Below are 20,387 nucleotides of genomic sequence, written 5' to 3' on the forward strand. Positions count from 1 at the left end.
CATTAGTAGACGATTACACGTGGTCAACGGAGGCTCCTGGGGCAGTTCATTCCGCCCATTGCTAAAACCCGGCCTGATGTAAACAGCAAAATCAAAGGGGAAAATCCCCAAAATTTGCCGACTTTTCAATACATTCGTTGCGATGCAAAAAAAAAAACGATGCAATTTTTTTCTATTTTAAAATTGCACGTGCTAAAGAAACCTGACCACGTGTTGCAATGAATTTTAACCGTTGTGCGTGTGTATCGATCGAAGCAACATCGCGGCAACCATACCACAGCGTACGTATGTGTTGGGTGTGCGTGCATGAACATTTTTTCGGCACTGTGTGTGCGTACTATGAATAGGACTGGATGAAAACAAACCAAAACCGAAACCGCGACACGACGGCGCCATCATCGCACACACAGAGAGAGAGACAGTGCCGGACAGTCCGTCAGTGTGGAACAGGATCGCAAAACCGCACCCTCTGGTCTGGTCGGGTCATGTGGGGTGCACAGCGTGTGGAAGGATTCGATGAGCCACCACAGCAATATCCTGCCTATGGTTACACCGATTGCTACCACTGGAACGGTGCCCGTTGGGTTCAGGCAGCCGAAGGTGTCATTCCACCCCTAGCCGTCGTTGGCGGGTACGAAGTAGGTGAAACGACCTACATCGGTCGAGCGAAGCATCACAAAGCGATCGTCCCGGGCCGGGTGATTCCATCGAAGAGGGCTTGCATGATCGGTTCCGACGGCGGAGAGCACGCCAAGCACGACTATCAGGTGCTGTGCGATTTCGAAGGAAAATTCGTACAGACCTGTGGTGGGTATGTGCCGATCGGGTCGGTGCCGGCCGGTGTCACCAAGAACGGAAAACCGATGTACATCGGGTTGGTAAGGCTGGGCCAGACGCTGGTGGTTGGTAAAATTGTGCCGGAAGATTTTTGCTGCTACGCGGTGGTGGATGGTTACGAGAAAATGTTCAAAGAGTACGAAATATTTGTGTCCTTGGCGGAATATCCGCATCGATCGTAAATGATGCTCTCTCGCTAGCTAGCACAACGTTTGAAGCTAAATGAGATTTAACCACTATTTAGTATAGTTAAAACGTGGCTTACATTTAAATTGTGCCTGTTTTTTGAGGAAGGAACTCAAAAGCTTATAACAAAGAATTTTTGTACCAAAATCCGTCTCAGGTCGCCAGTGTATTCAATCTCGACACAGAACTTATCTTAAGGACGCACGCTTTTTTATAACCGTTGGTGGTGTGCGTAAATCAACGCAACAAAATACGCAAACTTTCCCATGCTAAATTAAGTGCCTCAGCAGCAGCAACATTCATTTTTCGGACATGTGTGTGTATGCGTGAAATAATTTTCGCCAAATAATATTGAAGGGAAGAGTACACTAAATTTGCGCCCAGATAAGCGGAACACCCATCGGTTGTTGTTGTGGCGTGCGTTAAGTTAGGCGTAGGAAAGGGTCCTAGTGCCCTAAATATAAACAAAAAGAAAGTGAAGTGCTGCAAATAATAAGGCAAAGTTCCCAAAAAAACACACACAACAAACGATGAATAATCAGCAGTGGACGTTTCACGTTACCGACAACCTGCCTTCGCCCGGGTACAACGAAAGCCACCACTGGGACAGTGCGCGCTGGGTACAGGCGGCCGAAGGATTGGTCCCACCGGATGCCGTCGTCGGTGGGTTCGAAGGCGAACCAACGTTCATCGGCCGGGCCAAGCATCGTGGATCGATCGTACCCGGCCGGGTCGTTCCGTCCAAGGGTGGCTGTTTCGTCGTGTGGGGTGGCCAAGAGCATAAGAAGCAAGATTATCAGGTGCTGTGCGGGTACGAAGGAATGTTCGTACGCATTCACAACGGTTACATCCCGCCCGTTGCACTGCGGGCCGGTGTAACGGAGTATGGCACACCGCTCTACATCGGACTGATACGCTTTGGTTTGAACTCTCTCGTCGGCAAAGTGCAGCCGGAACACTCATGCTGCTACGTTGCGATCGACGGTATGGAGCGATCGTTTCCCCAGTACGATATTTATGTTTCCGTGGCCGGACAAAACGGACGATTGGATTCGCCGTGAAAAACAACCGGTGTTAAACTGCTTAAACGTGTACTACCTCCTCTAAGCGAATGGAATAAATTGTTCAACCCTTTTGTGCAATCGGATCGGTATCGGATGCTCTTTTTTGTCGGAATTCCTTTCCCCTTTCCTATAAGGTTGCCTGCGGTGTTACTGGTGTAGAAGAGAACACATTTATTACCATACTCACGTCCGTTTCGTTTGTCACTTTCTACTGCCTAAAATCGGTTCGGTGTAACCGATCGCCCTTACCCTAGTGTTCATGTTGCATGCACAGCCTATTAAGTGTACCCACCCACTTAAGCGTAATCCGTCCACAGTTATGAGTATATATATATGTACTGGAGTGTGTTTCTTTATGATTTAAGAAAAATTTCAAAGCTTTGCCATGCCTTCTCCTTACTGTTGTGCGGTACGTAACAAACGGCATGTGACCGTTGCACCTTGCCACAGATCAGCCGCCCGTTCACCTCTACCCGACCGAGGTACAACGGTTCACCCTGCTCCGACACACCGGCCGGTGTGGCACGGAGCAGCGTGTTCGTGTCATCGCACGGTACAAACTTACCCGGTGTGCACAGGAAATCGTACATCTTCTTCTCGTGAGCCTTACCGCCCCACGGTATGGTACAGATCTTCTTGACCGGATCGATGAATCCGGGCGTAATGGAACCGGCGTGTTCAGCACGGCCTAGGTAGAGTTTCTTGCGCTTCCCGCTGGCACTATCACATTCGACCGCACTCGGCGGTACGTTCCTGGCGGAATCGCAAGGTACCCATACCATGCCGTGCAACGTGTCCCATCGGTGCAGCTGCTCCTTTCTCGACATTCGCGGATAACGACCATTCTCATCATCATAGTCGTAGAATTGCAGATGCAGCGGTGGTACGGCTGCAACAAATATAAAACCCCAATGCTACTATGAGTCATCCGATTCCGATCCGGAGAAGTTAAGATATATACCCAACTGCACTTACTGAAGTTTACCATGCTGGGAAGGAGCGTTCTTGTTACGGTTGAAAGCTACCAGGCTTCTCAGCATCAGCCAGCCGCAATATCCTCGCTTCGTTAGCTTATTTCTCAATCGTACCGCGCTGCATCGCAATTTAATGGCCGGTGCTAGGAAAGTGATTGTTTGTCGACGACGGCTGGTTGATGATCCGCAGTGATGAGCATATCATGTCACAACAAATGAGACGTTCGTGAGCAAAAATCGACCAAGTGAGAAACCCTTCTCACGTGCGGTGCAACAGGTTAACAGACAGGTTTTCGAACCTAAACTCGCTTTTATTGCATGAAAGATTACTAAACCACTTAATTGGAGCAAATTCTCCCTTGGAAATGTGATATTTGTAGAAACAGTTGAGCTGCAGCTCATCTCCAGCAGGATGCAAACAAGCGAATGTGAGCTGTCAAAACGTGAGGGAATTCGAAGTCGTACGCTGTTTGATTTGACCGTTACGTCGACATGACAACATTTGTATTCAAAAATAAAAAATAAAAATCACACCATTGCTTTATTCGTTACTTTAGATAATTTACTTTATTCGAACATTGTTGTTGCATTCCTTTCATACTGTTATCGGCTCGGGGGTATTATAAATATATTTTAAGGAGCTACATGGTGTTAACAACTGCAAGCATGCTTTTTAAAAGTAAGCTCGACGGTTTTTGGCTGTGCGTTAATATGCGTGTGTGAGTAAGTGTGTGTGTGTGTGTGCTTGTGGGGGGGCGTGAACCTCCTACTAACGAAACCTTCCCATTTAGCGTCCTAAGGACTGACGTAGATTTCGTACTCGGCAAACGCGAGCTCCTGGCCACCGTACGGAATGTAGCAAACGCCATGGGACGGCTGTACCTTGCCCACCGTCACCGTGCCCTCGTGTGTCACGCGTCCAATGAACAGTGGTTCACCATCCTCGGACTCGCCCGCCGGCAGAGCGGTCGGCGGAATCTCTCCACCGTTACCCGGAACAAACTCCCCGTTGAAATCACACAACACTTCGTACTCTGCCTTCGGGTTTTCTACACCGCCCCACGCAATGTAGCACACACCGTGCGATGCTACCACCTTGCCCGGAATAATTCCACCCTCGTGCTGGGCACGCCCAATGAACATATCCTCTCCATCGCTACCACCAACGACAGCGTTCGGTGGAATCTCACCGTTGGCGGCCGCTACCCAACAGGCCGCACCACCACCACTACGCAGCGCAGCAGCCGTTGGGGCCGATGGGCTCGCCTGTTCCGATGCTGGCTCAATCAGCCACGAGCCGGTAGCGCCCCACCCGGTACAAACGCCGACACAATTGATCGGGAATGGTTCTGGATTTTCGTACGACAGAAAGGCGGCAGCCGATCCTTCATTACCGACCGTAATCACCTGCCAAGAGGAGCAACATAAAAACATATTAATTCCACTTACTACTGCTTCCTACATTTCTCGGACGTACATTGTCGAGCCAACGGATCCAAAAGCCACGGAACTCTCCAGCATTCAGTATGTCGGGCGTTTCCACCTCCGCAACGTCCGGCTTGGTGCGGTTCTTTCGGATGACCGACTTCGTGTTTTTCCACCCACCGATAAACACCTCCAGCATGGGATCCGACTCCTCCGGGTTGGTGGTAAGGGCGATGTGTGCATCGTTCGGTGCGCGCACCTTAAAGTTGACCACTCCGCTGCCGGCTGGCACGAAGCGGTACTCCAGCTTGTCCTCCGTTTCCAACTCTAGGTAGTTTCGCAGTTCAGAAAGATGGAACGAAACAGAAACACGCAGCGAAACGGAAACGATAAACATTCGTGTTGAAGAACCGCAGTCCCACATCAATCTTGCTTGCACAAAGGGCTCGGTGCACTGTCGCAGGTCATAAAGATTCTATATTTAACACGCCGCACCAGCACACACCATCGGCACGGGTGGCCTAGCTGGAACCATGCCGTACCAGCTGGAAGATCGTACCGTACGAACGTACACGCGATCTACTTACCGATCGGGGCACGTCGTCGTGCAGTGGGTGTACTGCTGGCAACGGCAGCATTAGTCAGACTACCTGTACTATCTGTACCAGTACTGGACACTTTTGCTTCCTCCAGCGCCACACTCTGTTCAGCCTCGCCGTGACCATCGGTTGCTGCTGGAGGATGGTTAGTAGCGAAAGACTTTTTCTCCTTGATTCTACGATGCGCACCGGAATCTGATGATGTGCAGTATTAGTCACCGTAACGGACAGTTATGACATGAAACGCGCATGAAGATGAGTAGGTGCACGCGGGCCAATCGAAAAGAAGGATGCACAAGGATGTGTAACCGTTAGTAAATTTGGTTTAAAGTTTGAATTCCAAGCCTAATCGAGCGACTCTCGTCTAAAGTACGACATTTCTCATCTACAATTTTTCCCCCTTTGTTTAGCTATGTAGACACGCCAGGCTTCGATGGGTTGATCATGTCATGTGAATTGGCACCGGACGACCATACCGTCTTTTGGAGCTATTGAGCAACTGAGCCTTGAGAGCTATCGCGAAATTCTGAAGCGAATTCAAAGGCCACAAAGCAATTATAGCGCCTGATACGTAAGTAATTAAGTAATTAAGCAAATTCTTCGAGAGTTAGTACTTTGAAGGTTATAAAGCGACGACAAGATCCTTAATTTGTAGATGTTCCAATTTAGATTAGAGCCCGGCTGCTGTACGTCGATCTATCTCGATGGAGTGCTGCTAGCTTAGTAGCGTCATGCTATGATGAGTTACTACTCTTTTTATATTTTAACTACTTCAACTACAATTCAACTTTAACAATACAATTCTACAATTTTCAATCTAACAAATATCTAACTAGCTTCCCGCGCTCTACATGCAGCATCCCCCTTTGCCCACCTTACATATCTAAGTGTTTGATAGTTGATGAGCAAATGAAGGTGCTAATTGACCGTTTCTTACAGCGTGCTGCTGTGTGACATGAGTCGCCTATTAGCATGCTGCCTTCGCACGCTCTCCTTCGTTGTTGTACACATACTGTAAGGTGTAACACCTCTAATTGTATTGTTATTCTAACTTTCTAACCAACGGTACGGTATTTGTTAAATGAAATACCCGGGAGTCGGGCACATAACGTAAAGGTGGGAAGAAACAAGAAGGAAACGTGTACCTTAAAGGCAAAGTTAAAAATGGCACACTGGTACGCTTCGTTGGCCACAGCTGAAGCAGAACGGGTTACATTCTTCCACTAACATCTTAGCATTTGCTACATTTTCTTGACATATTTCTAGTCACATTCTATCTAGTTTTTGTCGATGAAAGCGGTCAAAATTGTGGCTTTCTTGCTCCAAAAAAAAAATCGATGAAAGTTCGCCGTACCAAAAATCCGCATCGCATTGCATCATCATCATCAATGTGAAGATGCTTCTTGGTTGCCAAAAATGGATCGATTTTTTCGCGGCTGGCCAGTATAACACTGCTAACGTGGAACATCGTTTTCCTCTTCTTATGGTTAGCCGATTCCGGTAGCGCTACCTTTCTCCAGAAATGCATTTTTGGTATGCGGCAGGTGCAATCGGACACCGGCATCACCGGTTGGTCCGAACACCAAAGAAATACGCAAACGATTTAGTGGCGTGTAAAGTGATGAGCGTTCAACACACCACCTGGACATTTAGCCAAGGTAACGCGTAGTAGCATCATTCTCAGCCCAGCCGGAGGTAGTTCTCCAATAACAACCGCATTTTATTAGCATACAGACGTGAGCGGTTCAGGGAAAAGCGGGTGGAAAGTGTATTCTATTCGGGTTTAGTTGCAAACTTGATGACTGGTACTGCTGCTCTGCTGACTACTGCCGGGATGATGACATCATCAGCTAGCAGCATGGTCACGGCCGCTACGGCGAGAGTAGGATTGAGATTTGATCGTACGACATTCATTCGCCACGATCATCAGCCACGGCAATGCTCCACCGTGCGGTGTGGTGTGTGCAGCCGACGATAAGGTGTGGTGTGCAGTGGAACGCTGTTGATTAAATTCAACTGCTGACCTCATCAACATCGTTAAACAAAAAATGTGCCACGATGACCTTCCCATCGGTCCAACAAAGTATGGAAAAGGGCGACCAGCGGCATGATGGTGACTGCGTTCCGATCGATCGAAAACGACTGGCAGCGTCTTGCGGGACTGCAACCCAAAAAACTTGTATTTTGTATTTCCCAACCCAACTGACTCACTGGCTGCAGTGAAGTCCAATTTTTCACCGATTTATTTTTAGAAACTGCCGTCTTTCCCATTTGTTTTGTTGGTGCTACTGAAGCTGCCACCACTTTCACCAAACCGACCGGCATCGAGTGGCAATCGAGAATGCTAAGATGGAAACTAACTCACTCTTATGGTGGCTGTTGTTTTCACACCTTACAAGTGGAAAACACCATCTTCTGGATACTTCTCGTAACACTGGCACACCGTCGTGATCGATCGGCCTTTCTTTTCGGTAATGTAATTTCACGTACGATCGGGTGTTATAGGCTAGTTACGGATAATAACCACCCCACATAAGGGGAGTTTATTCTTCTACTTACCAATGTTGGCCATATTTGTGCACGGCGGGATGCGACCTCCTAACTTTTTCCGCACCACGAAAACGCAACACACGAAACAGTGGGAAAGAAGCGACCGGCGTGGTTGAAGTGTACGAGACTTTTGATGCCCCCGTATGCTACACAGTCGTAATATCCGTTACACACCTCGGCGATGGTTGTAGTTCGCGGGTTCGAACCGGTCCCGGTGGCACACAGTGGGGCGCCTAGTGTGCTCAACGATGGTCAAAAATCTTCCATAACAGTCTGAAAAATAAGTCATCAAATAAATTAGAAAGGAAACTTTAGCAACTAACCATAAAAGGGTTTATATTTGTTAATGTTTAAAAATGCTAGCAGGATTTTAGACCAAATAAAATAACGTTTTAGTGAGCAACGCTCAAAGTTCTGTCCATTGTGCCACAAGCTACGGAACCACGAAATTGGCGATTCAGGTCAACAAAACCTCTCTCACTCTCTCTCTCTCTCTCCCTCTCTTAGAATTTCTACTGTTCAAACGGCGACTCTCGGCGTTTGTTACGCCGTTGTCTCTCCGTGGTTGAGGATTGCGGCTCTGTACCGTTGGCCTTTACAGTGATGTGCTAAGTTTTTGATTTTTTTTACGTTTTTCTTGCTTCTGAAACATTAATCATTTGAAACCTTCTGAGATTCTTTTTTGACTATTAGCCCTGTAAGAGATAAAACACAATGAATTTTAAGGAAATTTTCAAGCCATCGTCCTTGTTGATCATCCACCTTCCTGTTGGATTTTTTATTCCTCGCCTTTCGTAAGGTATCGTTTATTTTGTTAAATTTATTTATTATTACGGTCACACGCCGAAATGTCAAAGGTATCGTTTATGTCCAAGAAATGTTTTCCGTTCGTTTCCATTTTATTAGTTAGGTATAAAACTAACTATAAAACTATAAAACGAATAAACAATAGTTGATTCGTCTGTCACTACAACCTTTTTGCTCTGGGAAATAGCGAGAACATCGAGCCCTGCATTCGTACAAATAGCCAAAAGGCGACTGAACTACATCGACATTTTTGGTGATTCACTTGATCACTTGAAATAAGCAGCTGAAGATGGTTGTAAAAAAATGTTTCCCACGGTTTCCCAGCTCCACAGAAATAGAACGAACGATAAACTGACCATTCTTCATGTCCAGGGCGAAGGTGCCAGCTAACTGTTGAAGACTGTTTGCTTCTTAAAACATAGATTAGAGCAAAATTTAATCTTTTAATTGACAGTGGAACATATTCTTCTTCATTAGTTGACTTGATTTTACCCGTAGCTGGATAGTCAGTCCTGTGTACGGGGAGGTGATCTGGATGGGATTTGAACCCCGATCCTGCGCTCCTACCAACCCGAGGACAGCAGTTTTATATTCATCGTCATCCAAAGTTAGTAGATTTTAGTTGCGGGAAGACAGGATTAGTTACGGTCTTCAGTATCGCATAACGTTACGAGGATCGGTAGAAGATAGAGTCAATGTCCAACGAACATGATCCAGACACGTGGAAGCAATTCAAAAGGAAATGCTATACGCGTTCGAACGTTTCTAGAAATCTAGACAAGTTTGGCTAGACTATTACTTACATCTCGCGGTCTGCCCTGGTCCTGTTAGTCCTGATCACGTCACGCGAATAATACTGGACAACCCAGTAGTAGGGGGTATGTGGACAGGTAGAAGGGTAGAGTCGCCTAAAACAATTTTTGATGCGTTTAGACTAGATACGCGAATACAGGCCCCAGTAATAGTATAGCTTGGGTTGGCAGTAAACAAAACAGTAAATTAAATAACAAACAAATTTAATTTTTTAAACAAACCATTGATTACTTGTGATATTTTCTTTTGCACAGTCTTCTGCGAGAAAGCCGCCCCCAGTCATTTTCTTACATTTTTTCGTTTATTCATCGTAAGATTTTACTTCTCTAGACGTAACATTTCAAAACGCTCAAACCCCCTATCACCTGCGCACTAATAGTGTTTGGTTGGCTAAAAGTAATGTTACACTGTACCGTTTCCCTTGCGCTAACCTACCCTAGTTATGTACAATTTACAATAGTTTCGAGAAGATTCAGTATCGCGGCTAGTTATTCATATATGTATATGTTTGCTTTTGTTTGTGTGTGTGTGTTTGTGGCTAATATGTGTGTTGATAGTGATAGGTATTATAGACTGATTTCCTGTTCGTTTATCGTATCATTGGAGAGCAAAAATCACGGTGGCCGCCAATTGTTTGATCGACTCGTTGATATTGCCGTTGATACTACCAGTAACGCCCGTTGCAAGGGATTTACAGCGTTTGTGCCACGGTCCGCGTGTCCTAACACGTGTGTCGTATATTCTTATCGTACAAAAATTTGGTATTGTCGTCGGTTGGTTGTGAGAGGGAGCTTTCTTGTACGGCTTTAAGGATAATACACGATCCCCGCGCACTAGGTGGGGTGGCACTAAGGAACATTCAGGGCAGGAGTTCAAGGACAACAGGAGAATGGTTGTTGAGTTTTCCGTTCCAAACTTCAAATGGACTCCCTGAGCATGTAGATGCAGGACAAAATGGGGAGGGTTGGGACACCTCAAACCGTCTTGTTGAAGAACGAGGTCGACGCGGAAAACTAATACTTCAATCCAAAACACAATTAAACATTAGCACTAATTGGGACCAAGCTGTTTAATTTCCGCGTCCGCGTGCGCGAACTACATCTACATAACACGGGCACATGCGCGCTGGATGTGCCCACATCTCCTAAGGCATTTTGCGTTACTACCGAACTACTCTAAATCACAGTTTTTAAATAAGAGAACCACTGAACAAACAAACATTCGCTCGTAGCGCCAAAAGCCTCGCCAGCCAAAGGGAGGAGAGCTGCATGATATGAGACGCCTTTTTTTTTTGGTAATAATATTTACACTGGATAAAACGGACTGGCCTGCTGCTGCTGCTGCCGCTTGGCCGAACACGTTGAAAACAACGGAGTAAACGGAAAATGGCACAGGCGAACGATAGAGACTGGATCGCGAGAAATGAACTAGCAAACTGACTCCAGTGTGACTTTGTGCTTGTTGAAAGGAATTTCTAATATCCGCTAGCACCAAGGCTGGCCCGAATCTGCTCAAACGAAAGCCAAAACGTCAGTGACCACGGTGCCATCCGTATCCAGACGGGCAGGAAACCTTTGTACAGTGCGAAAAATCCTTCCTTGCCGATTGTTTGCTGCAAGCAATCGATCGAACCCTTGTACAACAGTCCTCTACAATACAAAAATGGTATGAATTTGATAGATAAAATATTTTTAAAAGTAAATTGTAAGTAAACACTTACCTGCCGGTAGCATCTGTCGGTTGGTTCATAATGCGCGTCTTTACCACGTCCGCCGGTGTGCCCATGGTGGCCGCCACCAGCCCCGCACAAATCGACGACATGATGTGCACCAGATGGCAATCGGGCAGACCCGTTTTGTGCATAATGAAGTGCTTCACCGTATCGTACGTGGTCAGATCGCCCAGATTAACGAGCGCCGCACGCTGCACATTCGGCACGCTGCCTTTCCACAACCCAAACACACCACCACGGGCCACTATTTCACGGAACGCGTGTGCCGCACTGTGGACGCGTGGCTCCAGCCCGAGCAGACGCCGTTTACCCTCCATCTGGATGTGTACCTTGACGAGATCGGCGGGCGACGCGAGCCACTGGGCAAGTGCCCCGGCACCGACACCGGACAGCGCGGATTGCCACAGGGAAAAGTGGTCCTTGCCGTTGCGCAACTTTTTGCGCAGTGCGTCGTACGTTACGATGCGAACTCCACTACAAAAAAACGAATGGCCAAAGTATTATTTCGAAAGCTTATTTCGGGGTAAATATTAGGTGGATCGAATGGCTCACCTGTACACTAGATGCCGGTATAGGGCGGGCGTAATTCCTTGCCACAGCTTTAGAGCACCTTCCTCGCGGATGATACCGGTCGCGGTGGCGAACATTCCACGGTATTTGAGCTAAATTTAAAACATTAAGTAGAAACGTTAGATAGGAGTTTCATGTGCGCTAGAGCTTTTCTGTGCGATAACGTCATTCATCGCAAAGTTAGCTTTACGTAGCAATTATGACGACTCCGTGAATTGACCGAATAAATAGTTACAAGTGCTTGCCCTGTACATATTTACAATACACCCTTCCTATCTAACTCATCGCTGAAACTTTGTATTCAGATGCTTTCTACAAGCATCAAGTATAATGATCTGTTCTGTCGATTTTATGGTCACTTCATCTCTAAAAGGTTGCGCCCGATAAGCTGCGCCTACTAGATAAGATAAGGGCACGCGACATCAATCCGACCTCGTTTTGTGAAACGTCCTATCGTACCTTCTTGACAGCACCTTCCGCATCAACTGCGGCCGCTTCGCCCTGTATCTGGAGGCGCGTTTTGGTCAGATCCAGCGGGTAGGTAACCGTTTCGGCGATGCTGGCCGCAAACACCGACACTAAATAGGTGCACCAGAACGTGTCGGCATAGTGATACTTGACCGGACGCATCTCCGTCCGGCCGGTGGCTGCCGTTTGCTGCATGGTGTCGTCGCCGGGTGTTGTCGCCTCGCCGGAAACGGTGGCCGTTGGGAAAGGCTCTAAAACGGGGAAGAAAACACACACAAAAGTAACAATTAGAAACGCACATTAAACAAGCATAAGAACGAGATCTTATTACTTTAACAGGCAAAAAAACCCGGAGTGTAACGAAGCCTCTAGTTTTGGCGACCTTCACGCGGTCAGCTCATTATCAAAACTGATCCGTCGGGCCCCCCGAAATTGGCGGTCATAAATTGGCCCGCAACCAGCCGACCAAACCAACCCAGCCAAACAAAAACACACACACAGCGGCACCTGCTTAGCCGTGTCTGCGACTTGCGTCTGGTCTGGAGCAGATTGTATGAAGCGATCCTGAGTACGAATGTTCTTAGAAGCTATTGCCACCAGCGAACCCCCGAACGATGATAACTGGTTGCGGTAGTGTTCGTATAGTAGGGGATGTTGTTATGATCGTTTGCCAATTTTGCCCCGTCCTTTCCAATCCGGGGGGCGTTTTGCAGAGGGTTGTAGGGAGCTTCAAAGCCACAAATCAGTGGTCGTCAAACCGATTTTTTGGTAAAAGACTCGAGAAGGCCCACCCTAGAATCTTTTGTGTGCAGCACTGTGGCCTGTCATTTTTATTGCACAGTGGGATTTCTGTATGGTCATAACCCGGCAAAAGACTCGAGAAGGCCCCCCCTAGAATCTTTTGTGTGCAGCACTGTGGCCTGTCATTTTTATTGCACAGTGGGATTTCTGTATGGTCATAACCCGGCAAAAGACTCGAGAAGGCCCCCCCTAGAATCTTTTGTGTGCAGCACTGTGGCCTGTCATTTTTGTTGTACAGTGGGATTTCTGTATGGTCAAAACCCATTTGATGTAAACATTGTGCATTGTTCCTTAATACTGTTAATAGACAGCGAGTAGAACTTGATACAATACATTGTAACAAGTGGTTTGAGATTATGATATTCTCATGTTTCCTCCTTTGCTGAATATCAATGCAAGGTAACAAGTATTCATCGAATTACTGTTCCGTTTCCGTCCGAGAACGCCGTGCATGTTTTAGGCCCGATTGTTCACCCCTAGTGCGACTGAAAACTAGTACGAAGCTCCTGTAACCCTAAATGAATGGTAGGGTTAGCGGAGAGGGGATTTAATCAAATAATAGCAATATTTTATTCGACTTTCTTCAACCAATTTTGACCACACTGAAAGCACACTGAAAGCTCACTGTGAAGCTCTCGCAACGTGTACTGCGGATTGCATATCTTTAGGCGTAAATCCTACAGCGCCCAACAAATTTTGTCAGGGGGGGGCCTTCTCGAGTCTTTTACCCATAACCCGTTTGATATAAACATTGTGAATTGTTCGTTAATACTGGACAGCGAGTAGAGCATGATAATATACATTGTAAGAAGTGATTTGAAATGTTATTATTCTTATTTTTCCTCCTTTTCCGAATATCTATGTCCGTTAACAAGCATCCATCGAACCAATGTTCCGTTACAGTCCGGGAACACCGTGTATGTTGCATGCCTGATTGGTCCCTCCCAGCGTGACCAAAAATTATTACGTAGCTCCTGTAAGCCAATATAAATGGTCAGGATAGAGGGAGGGGGTTTAATCGAATAATAAGCTATATTTCGTTCGATTTTATTCAACCATTTTTGACCACGCCGAAAGCACACCGTGAAGCTTTCGCAATGTGTACTGCGGATGGCATATATTTAGGCGTAAATCCTACAGTCCCTTACAAATTTTGTCAGGGGGGGGCCTTCTCGAGTGTTTTACCATTTTTTTTATAAAGTATGTCGGTTTAAAGCGAGTCTTTTGTTAAATGTTTGGCTTGTCGACAATTGGATCGAGCAGTATGTAACAAATGCACACCACAACGAGAGGACTTGACCTCTTACTACTGGCTTCCTTTGCTTGGGAAAAAAACTCGAGAGATTCACTCCGGATGGGAAATCAATATTTGGTTCTTTATCATTAATCGAACCAATAAAGCGCTCGTTTCTCAAATATTTTTGAATCTTGTCTTCAATTTTTCGAAATACACTCTTCACATACACACTTCTGCATCCGCAGTATTGTAAGATTCAATTAAAAAGAAAGAGACATTTAATCTCTCCATCCCCTAAATCTGAATCTCAATCTGTGTACTTGCCAAGCTAACGAATTTTAAGGCTTTTACGATGATTGAATCTACCCTCTACTTCTTTCTTGGCCTAACGACTATTTAGGTCATGCCTGCCATTGCTGGCTTACTAGGCTTAATGATAGTTGGATAGATAGGGAACGGCTCAGATGGGATTTAAATCCCGATTCTGCCGTGTGAAGACCGGGGTCGCTGTCGCGTCTAAAAACTTGGTACAGATTCAGCGTTTTGCCAGCCCCTGCTGCGGGCGCTAAGTAGCATGATAATGATAATGGAAAGGTACATATATATATTTTTGTTGAGCAACCTGCGATAAGGACTGTGTTGCAAATGTGGATGCTTCGGTTCGTATTAATACGCAGATTGCGATGAGATAATAAGGCTGGCGCGAAATAGTACCTGCTGGTGGCAGATTGTCCATCGAATGGAAAGTAGTAACTGTAGGCTCGAGTTATCAGTTGCATCAATCAAGTCCTTGATTTTTACTACACGCCAGCAAATGTGTAAATGCTTATCAATGGTGAAGAGATTAGTAACGGCTGTGCACAATTCACGCTATTTTCTACCAGTACGATCGTTCCTTTCCGTTTGCTGACATCGTAACCTCATCCAGCGCTCGTTCGAAAGGAAAGCGAGTATTGATTTGCTGTTCAATAATGTGGCGCCCCGTTTTGCAATCAGCATAACATTCAAATTGCACCAATTACCTACCCACTCAACGGTAGTCGTGGGCGGCCTCGTTTCATGTCGATTCGATCGATTATCTTATCATTAAAGCATGTGCAACATCGTTCGGTAGATGGTTCCGGGCGTATCATTTCCGCACACATATTCAGCAGCTGTTTATGATGTGATGGTAAGCGGAGGTGCACATTCTGGGGAGAATTTAAAATTCAAGTTCACCGTGCCTCGCGTCCAGGGTGACCCCAGTGAACCACTGCCGCGGATGACGCAAAACAGCCCGCCCAACACACATTCGCGGTTCTTTTTTTTTGTCGCACCAAAAATGTGCACAGTGCGGAAAATAATGGCGCCGTGAAATAACACACACACACCCAAACACAGAGGCCATGTGCGACCAGGAGACTATCTTTTTAAACGAATCGCCTTTTTTATGTGATGATTCTTCAGGCTCATAAATCAATGTGTCCTAAGTGATTCGTCCTGCCCCTGTGGCCAGGAAGGACACGCTCTGCCAAACGGTGGTGAAAGGTGTTTTTAATCAAACTAGTGATAGCATTCCCATTTAAGCGTCCTACAATATTGTGTATGCCGTAAAGCACACATCCCAACCAAATACCTCGGGTGGGGGTTTGGCTCGGGAAGCAACGCAAAAAGCCAAGCCCTATATATTGTTATGATGGTGTTTCCTATCGCCAAAAATAAACAATCGGCACACAGACGGCAAACCACGCTCGGGTATATATTTTTTATTAACAGCACCTTCCTTCTAGAAGGAGGCTCGTTTCGCACCTTTAGGTTTTTTGTTGTTGTTTTTAGTGTCTTATGCGAGCTATGATAAGACGGTTGCTAGACAGACAGTGGCGTCACGACAACGACAAAGAGAACAGTGTGTCCTTCGTGTTAAATACATTGAACTCACAAGATCGTATATGCGTTCGGCTTATGCACCGTGCTTTGTGCCGCGGTTGATCAGTGCGCTACATAGTAATTAACCAAACGGAAGCAGTTCACTTCTTTGAGGTAGCATCGTGTCGATGATCGTGAACCAATCTTTGAGACATCTCATTCAATCTGCTGCATGCTCTCGCATCGCATTGCTGAAGTGAAGCGAATGACAGCGGAATGTTTTGTTTTGGGGTTTAATTTTAGATCCTCAGTTCCTTTCCCAAAAACGAGGTGGGATTAAGCATTCGGTTAGGTAAGCGGATGCACACGTGCTAATTTTGAAGGGCAATCTGCCCCGGCCATAAACCCTCAGCAATGCACAGCTGATAGTGTAGCCTTGTGGTTTGCTTGCTGGCCTGAGAAAGGGGGAAACGAAAAACGGTCACAACGCTTAGTTTGCCATCTTCCATTTGTTCGCCTTCGTGCCCTTGTTCCTATGCAATTTCTTGCACGGGAAGAAACACAGCGTGAGTCACTGGATTTTCCCCCGGACCAACGCAACGGTGCGGATTTCCAATCGCATTACCATAATGGTAGCCCGGTTGAAGCCAATCCGACCGTCCGTTCGGGATACAGTGGGGCAGCATTAAATCGATTTGTTTCATGAATATTACAGTCACCAATATTGGGAAGGCAGGACATCAGTTTCGTGGGCAATGTTGGAACAACGGCGGACAACCTCGAACGATCGAATCAAAGGCACATGTATTCAAATATGCTGGTGGTTCTGCATCGGGAACTAACTTACTGCCATCTTTCGCCACCATGCTGCTTCCAACGACCGAGTCCTTTCGGTATCGAACACCGTGCGAGAGAGTTAGATTCACTTCCTGCTTGCGCGTCTTCGCAACAATCAAATTATCTGAAATCACTTTATATCCGTTTCGGTCTCGCTTTTCACCGCGGAGCGTTCATGGCCGGGTAGTGGTACATTGCCGCGTGTTGTCCTACGATCGACTACTTCCACTGTCCACCATAAGCACACTATGCGGGAGGTGACAAGAAATCTACAACTTCGGCCACGACGCCTACTGCGCTCCGAACCGTTCTTGGCAACTACTGTTGTTCGGGGTATTGCATCCCACAAAATCGCATCTAAGCAATCTTCTCGCATAAGGGCGCCTGATGACTGCCCGAGACACGGCGGCAAACGACTCGTTCGCTAGCCGAACAGACTGTGTGGTCGGGCGGTCGTTTATAAATAGGGCAGTACGTCGCCAAAAATTGCCGGCGAAAGAAAAGTAAAGCAAAAAAAAAAAAGGTAAGCGAACTGGATGCGCCCATCGGTCTGGTGTTTGGTCGCTGTTGCACGTAAAAACCCTTTGCCGTGTGCTGTGCCTGAATCCGAAAGCCAACAATTCAATCGGGAAGGGTTTTCTGTGGGGCTTAAGCACTATTCGGTACAAGTAATCCGATATCCTGCTTTTTGTGTGTTTTTTTTCACCTTTTTGCCTAAAAAAATAAAACTACGTTGTGTGCTTGAGCAAATGAAGCCAAGTGTACGGATACTTACCGCTAGTGCAGCCGGGACTGCTTCAGTGCAGTCGTTAAAATGGATCCGGGGACTGTACGTAAATCTCTTCCACAGGTGCATTAGGTACGGGGACGGCCAGGGATACCAAGGATCGATCGGGAACGGACAGAATGAACAAAAGGGCTTTTATCCGTCACTTCGATATTTGAAACAGTTTCCAAATCCAGTTGCTCCGAGCGTTATCCTAGGCCCTTTTCTTTGGTCATTTTTTTACGACGCCAAGAATCATCTGCTCCCACTCGTCATCTTCTATTTTATCCGGTCCTTCTTCACAACAGGACAGAACGGGGATGCTGGGACACGCGGGTACCGCTGGTTGATGCTTTTTGTTTACGTTTTTCAGCGCTGCGCCAAACAGCCATGGGATGGAAACCAAATGGGCAAAAAGCAGTTTTTTGCTACTAGCATACCAAAGGTGCCGGCTGTTACGTTGCCATGGAGAATGTGATGGCTGTGTGCTTGTGGTGCGTATGTATGGTGGCGCTTGTAGTAGTAGTAGTGGTGGTGGAATCGTAGTAGAAAGTGCGTAGTCGCGTTGCATTAACACTGCATTACATAATTTTCTATTGCAACGGTGATCGCTTTATCATGCAGACTGGCTGGTGGCGCTCGCAGTACTAGGTCAGCAACCTTTCGCAGCCCTTTCACGCTGCTGGCGATGATGGTGCTGGTTAACTTAACCGATTAATGATCTATACTGGAAAATAAGCCTCCAAATAACCATTCGCAGCTATACTCGTTACAGCGATAGGTGCGAGCAGCGAAAGAAGGACGTTTCGAAATGAGGACAAACAGGAAAAACTTATGTAAACACACATACACCGAGGAAACGGAAACTTTTTCAGCACCGGAACACAACGCGCGGGAATGAAAATCCCTTTAACAACTTTCTATCAGAAAGCTTTTTCTCAGGTTAATGATAAGCACATACTGTCCACTGGCCATCGTGCGTTGGCCTTTGTGCGTGACACAATTTCAATTCCGATTTCGACAGCAGCACACATTCAACTTTACACTTGCGATGCACGCACAGTTACACCAGTAGTCGCCCGCCGGAATATATGAAAACACACAGCAAAATGAGCACACAAGTGTGTTTGCGTGGACTTGGGTACTGTTAGTAGCTGGTGGGTGTTTGGGAGAAGAAACACGTTTGATGTGGCTCAGTTCGGTTCGTAGGAAAACTGCGACATGTTTCCGCCCGCGCGGACACAACGCAAATGACGATAATGGTGGGCCAACGAGCACGGCTCAATGTTTTCCATGTTGTTTCACGGACAGCTGTTTTCTTCGCCACAACGGGCGGCTCGGTATGGGCTGGGACGGTGTATTGCCCTTTGAGATGCGATAGTATAATGGGCGTGGAGTTGAAATAGGGATGAATTAATCAATTTACTGCTTTTAATAACAAAATACAACCTAATTTGTTACCAAACAAACGCATCGCGGTGAAAAACGGCTGTCAAAATTGCAGTTTGATTCAGCTGTCAGTTTGGAGTTGTATAAACCTTGGTCACGAAGTTACTAGGTTGAGGTGGATAGTGATATAGTTTTTTTTATTATTTAAATTAATAATTTAATAATTTTAGTAGCATTACGACAAGGACACTTTTAAATAGGAACGTATTCTAGTCTTTCTGCTTTTTGGCATAGTAATTAGTTTCGAAAATAAGGACACTCTCGTTGGGGCCAAACAGTAAAAAACATTTACGAAATATGTTCAGTTTATCATATCAACCCCAAGGAAAAGAGTGCTTTATTAGCATCGTGCCGTTTCGTTATTTATTATCTACATGCAAATCCTCCACTTAATATGTTACGACTCAGAAACATTTAGATGGGCGACTGCTTGAAGCCTCTGGCAGCGTAGTCGGCCGCAGAATCGCGCTTCGGGAAGTTCGGGTAGCCTGGATCTCCTGGAACAACCGCTTCACGCGAGTGAATCACTCGCCAGCCACCCTTGCGAGTCCAATCCTGGAAATGGAACAGAGAAGAATAAAATAGTTTTCTTAGGCATGCATCGCAGCAGGCGCAAAGCGATGTAAACAAAACATCGCCTCAGTTCATCCGGGTCGTGTGGTGCCCCCATACTCACATTCTGATTGTACTTGAAATAGTAGGCAGTCGAGAGAACAACGAACGCACTCAATGCGATCTTGCCCGTCCAGAAACGAATGGCGTGTGCCCATTCAAGACCCTGCACGAAGGAGAAAACAGAACAGTGTTTGAGAACAATCATTACATAACTCTCGACACAACCGGACACTGGATCCTGTGTGTCCCTCGGCAACGAAAACCTACAATAACCGGCGTAAGGACGTTCTGGACCATGTTCAGTGGAGCACGGTAAGCGCGACGAATCGGATTGTATCGCTCCTTCCAGTACTCCGGCACGTACTTCGGTTCGTTCGGGGACAGATGCTGATCCTTCAGCCACTGCGCTCTCCAGGCACGTTCTTCGGGGCTCATGCCGAGCAGCCGCTCCCGCTCACGGACCATACGGCCCGTGATGGACATCGGCTTAACGCCCCCAGTTTCGGATGAAGCCATTGTGCCCGGTGGCGATGAGGATTACCGATTACGGGTGCGGGAAACAAAATAAACCGCGATCAGCGAAGATTTCTTCGCAACAAAATTCGTTCTGCACCCCGCAAGCTGTCAAATTTGGTACGGCGAAGAAAAGAAAAACAAAACCAATAACAACACGTCGCTGTTGACAGCGGTAGATGTTCGAAAACAACAGGGTGGCTGTGTGATCAAGGTGTGCAAAAATAAAGAAAAAAGTATTTCAATATTTCTGCATTTGTGCAAGGAATTTAATGGATGGAAGCATCATGAAGAGTGAG

General features: G+C 46.5%; 6 protein-coding genes across 14 annotated transcripts; 2 read left to right on the top strand and 4 right to left on the bottom strand.

Moving 5' to 3' along the window:
- The first annotated feature begins 283 nt into the window (after window positions 1-283).
- Window positions 284-2,170, top strand: LOC118509889. Its single transcript, XM_036051135.1, has one exon. It carries the CDS (start codon window positions 354-356, stop codon window positions 1,017-1,019), a length of 666 nt encoding a protein of 221 aa, XP_035907028.1. The 5' UTR covers window positions 284-353; the 3' UTR covers window positions 1,020-2,170.
- On the top strand, window positions 539-2,170 carry LOC118509890. Its single transcript, XM_036051136.1, has one exon. The coding sequence runs from the start codon at window positions 1,554-1,556 to the stop codon at window positions 2,082-2,084; it is 531 nt and encodes a 176-aa protein (XP_035907029.1). The 5' UTR covers window positions 539-1,553; the 3' UTR covers window positions 2,085-2,170.
- Window positions 2,171-2,243: 73 nt separating this feature from the next.
- Window positions 2,244-3,253, bottom strand: LOC118509888. Of its 4 annotated transcripts, none has more exons than XM_036051131.1 (2): window positions 3,054-3,253; window positions 2,244-2,976 (listed from the first exon to the last, which is right to left on the bottom strand). In XM_036051131.1, exons 1-2 carry the CDS (start codon window positions 3,073-3,075, stop codon window positions 2,441-2,443), a joined length of 558 nt encoding a protein of 185 aa, XP_035907024.1. In that variant the 5' UTR covers window positions 3,076-3,253; the 3' UTR covers window positions 2,244-2,440. The 4 variants fall into 4 exon arrangements, with proteins under 4 accessions (XP_035907024.1, XP_035907027.1, XP_035907026.1 ...); XM_036051134.1 differs by having other exon boundaries at window positions 2,244-3,001; window positions 3,063-3,251; XM_036051133.1 differs by having other exon boundaries at window positions 3,049-3,251.
- A 348-nt stretch (window positions 3,254-3,601) lies between these two features.
- LOC118509884 lies at window positions 3,602-7,870 on the bottom strand. 3 transcript variants are annotated; one of them, XM_036051124.1, is made up of 4 exons: window positions 7,645-7,824; window positions 5,074-5,280; window positions 4,539-4,813; window positions 3,602-4,468 (listed from the first exon to the last, which is right to left on the bottom strand). In XM_036051124.1, exons 1-4 carry the CDS (start codon window positions 7,655-7,657, stop codon window positions 3,857-3,859), a joined length of 1,107 nt encoding a protein of 368 aa, XP_035907017.1. In that variant the 5' UTR covers window positions 7,658-7,824; the 3' UTR covers window positions 3,602-3,856. The 3 variants fall into 3 exon arrangements, with proteins under 3 accessions (XP_035907017.1, XP_035907019.1, XP_035907018.1); XM_036051126.1 differs by lacking the exon at window positions 5,074-5,280 and having other exon boundaries at window positions 7,645-7,870; XM_036051125.1 differs by lacking the exon at window positions 5,074-5,280 and having other exon boundaries at window positions 4,539-4,831; window positions 7,645-7,794.
- A 1,664-nt stretch (window positions 7,871-9,534) lies between these two features.
- On the bottom strand, window positions 9,535-19,011 carry LOC118510583 (mitochondrial uncoupling protein 4). 4 transcript variants are annotated; one of them, XM_036052577.1, is made up of 5 exons: window positions 17,521-19,011; window positions 12,017-12,276; window positions 11,540-11,649; window positions 10,976-11,461; window positions 9,535-10,904 (listed from the first exon to the last, which is right to left on the bottom strand). In XM_036052577.1, the coding sequence occupies exons 2-5, from the start codon at window positions 12,218-12,220 to the stop codon at window positions 10,730-10,732; spliced, it is 975 nt and encodes a 324-aa protein (XP_035908470.1). In that variant the 5' UTR covers window positions 12,221-12,276; window positions 17,521-19,011; the 3' UTR covers window positions 9,535-10,729. The 4 variants fall into 4 exon arrangements, with proteins under 4 accessions (XP_035908470.1, XP_035908468.1, XP_035908472.1 ...); XM_036052575.1 differs by lacking the exon at window positions 17,521-19,011 and adding an exon at window positions 16,756-17,154; XM_036052579.1 differs by lacking the exon at window positions 17,521-19,011 and adding an exon at window positions 12,375-12,552.
- Window positions 19,012-19,260: 249 nt separating this feature from the next.
- On the bottom strand, window positions 19,261-20,264 carry LOC118510584. Its single transcript, XM_036052580.1, has 3 exons — window positions 19,843-20,264; window positions 19,637-19,738; window positions 19,261-19,515 (listed from the first exon to the last, which is right to left on the bottom strand). Exons 1-3 carry the CDS (start codon window positions 20,089-20,091, stop codon window positions 19,375-19,377), a joined length of 492 nt encoding a protein of 163 aa, XP_035908473.1. The 5' UTR covers window positions 20,092-20,264; the 3' UTR covers window positions 19,261-19,374.
- Between the last annotated feature and the right edge of the window lie 123 nt (window positions 20,265-20,387).

This window comes from Anopheles stephensi, chromosome 3 (genome assembly GCF_013141755.1).
Source record: "Anopheles stephensi strain Indian chromosome 3, UCI_ANSTEP_V1.0, whole genome shotgun sequence".
NCBI lineage: Eukaryota > Metazoa > Arthropoda > Insecta > Diptera > Culicidae > Anopheles > Anopheles stephensi.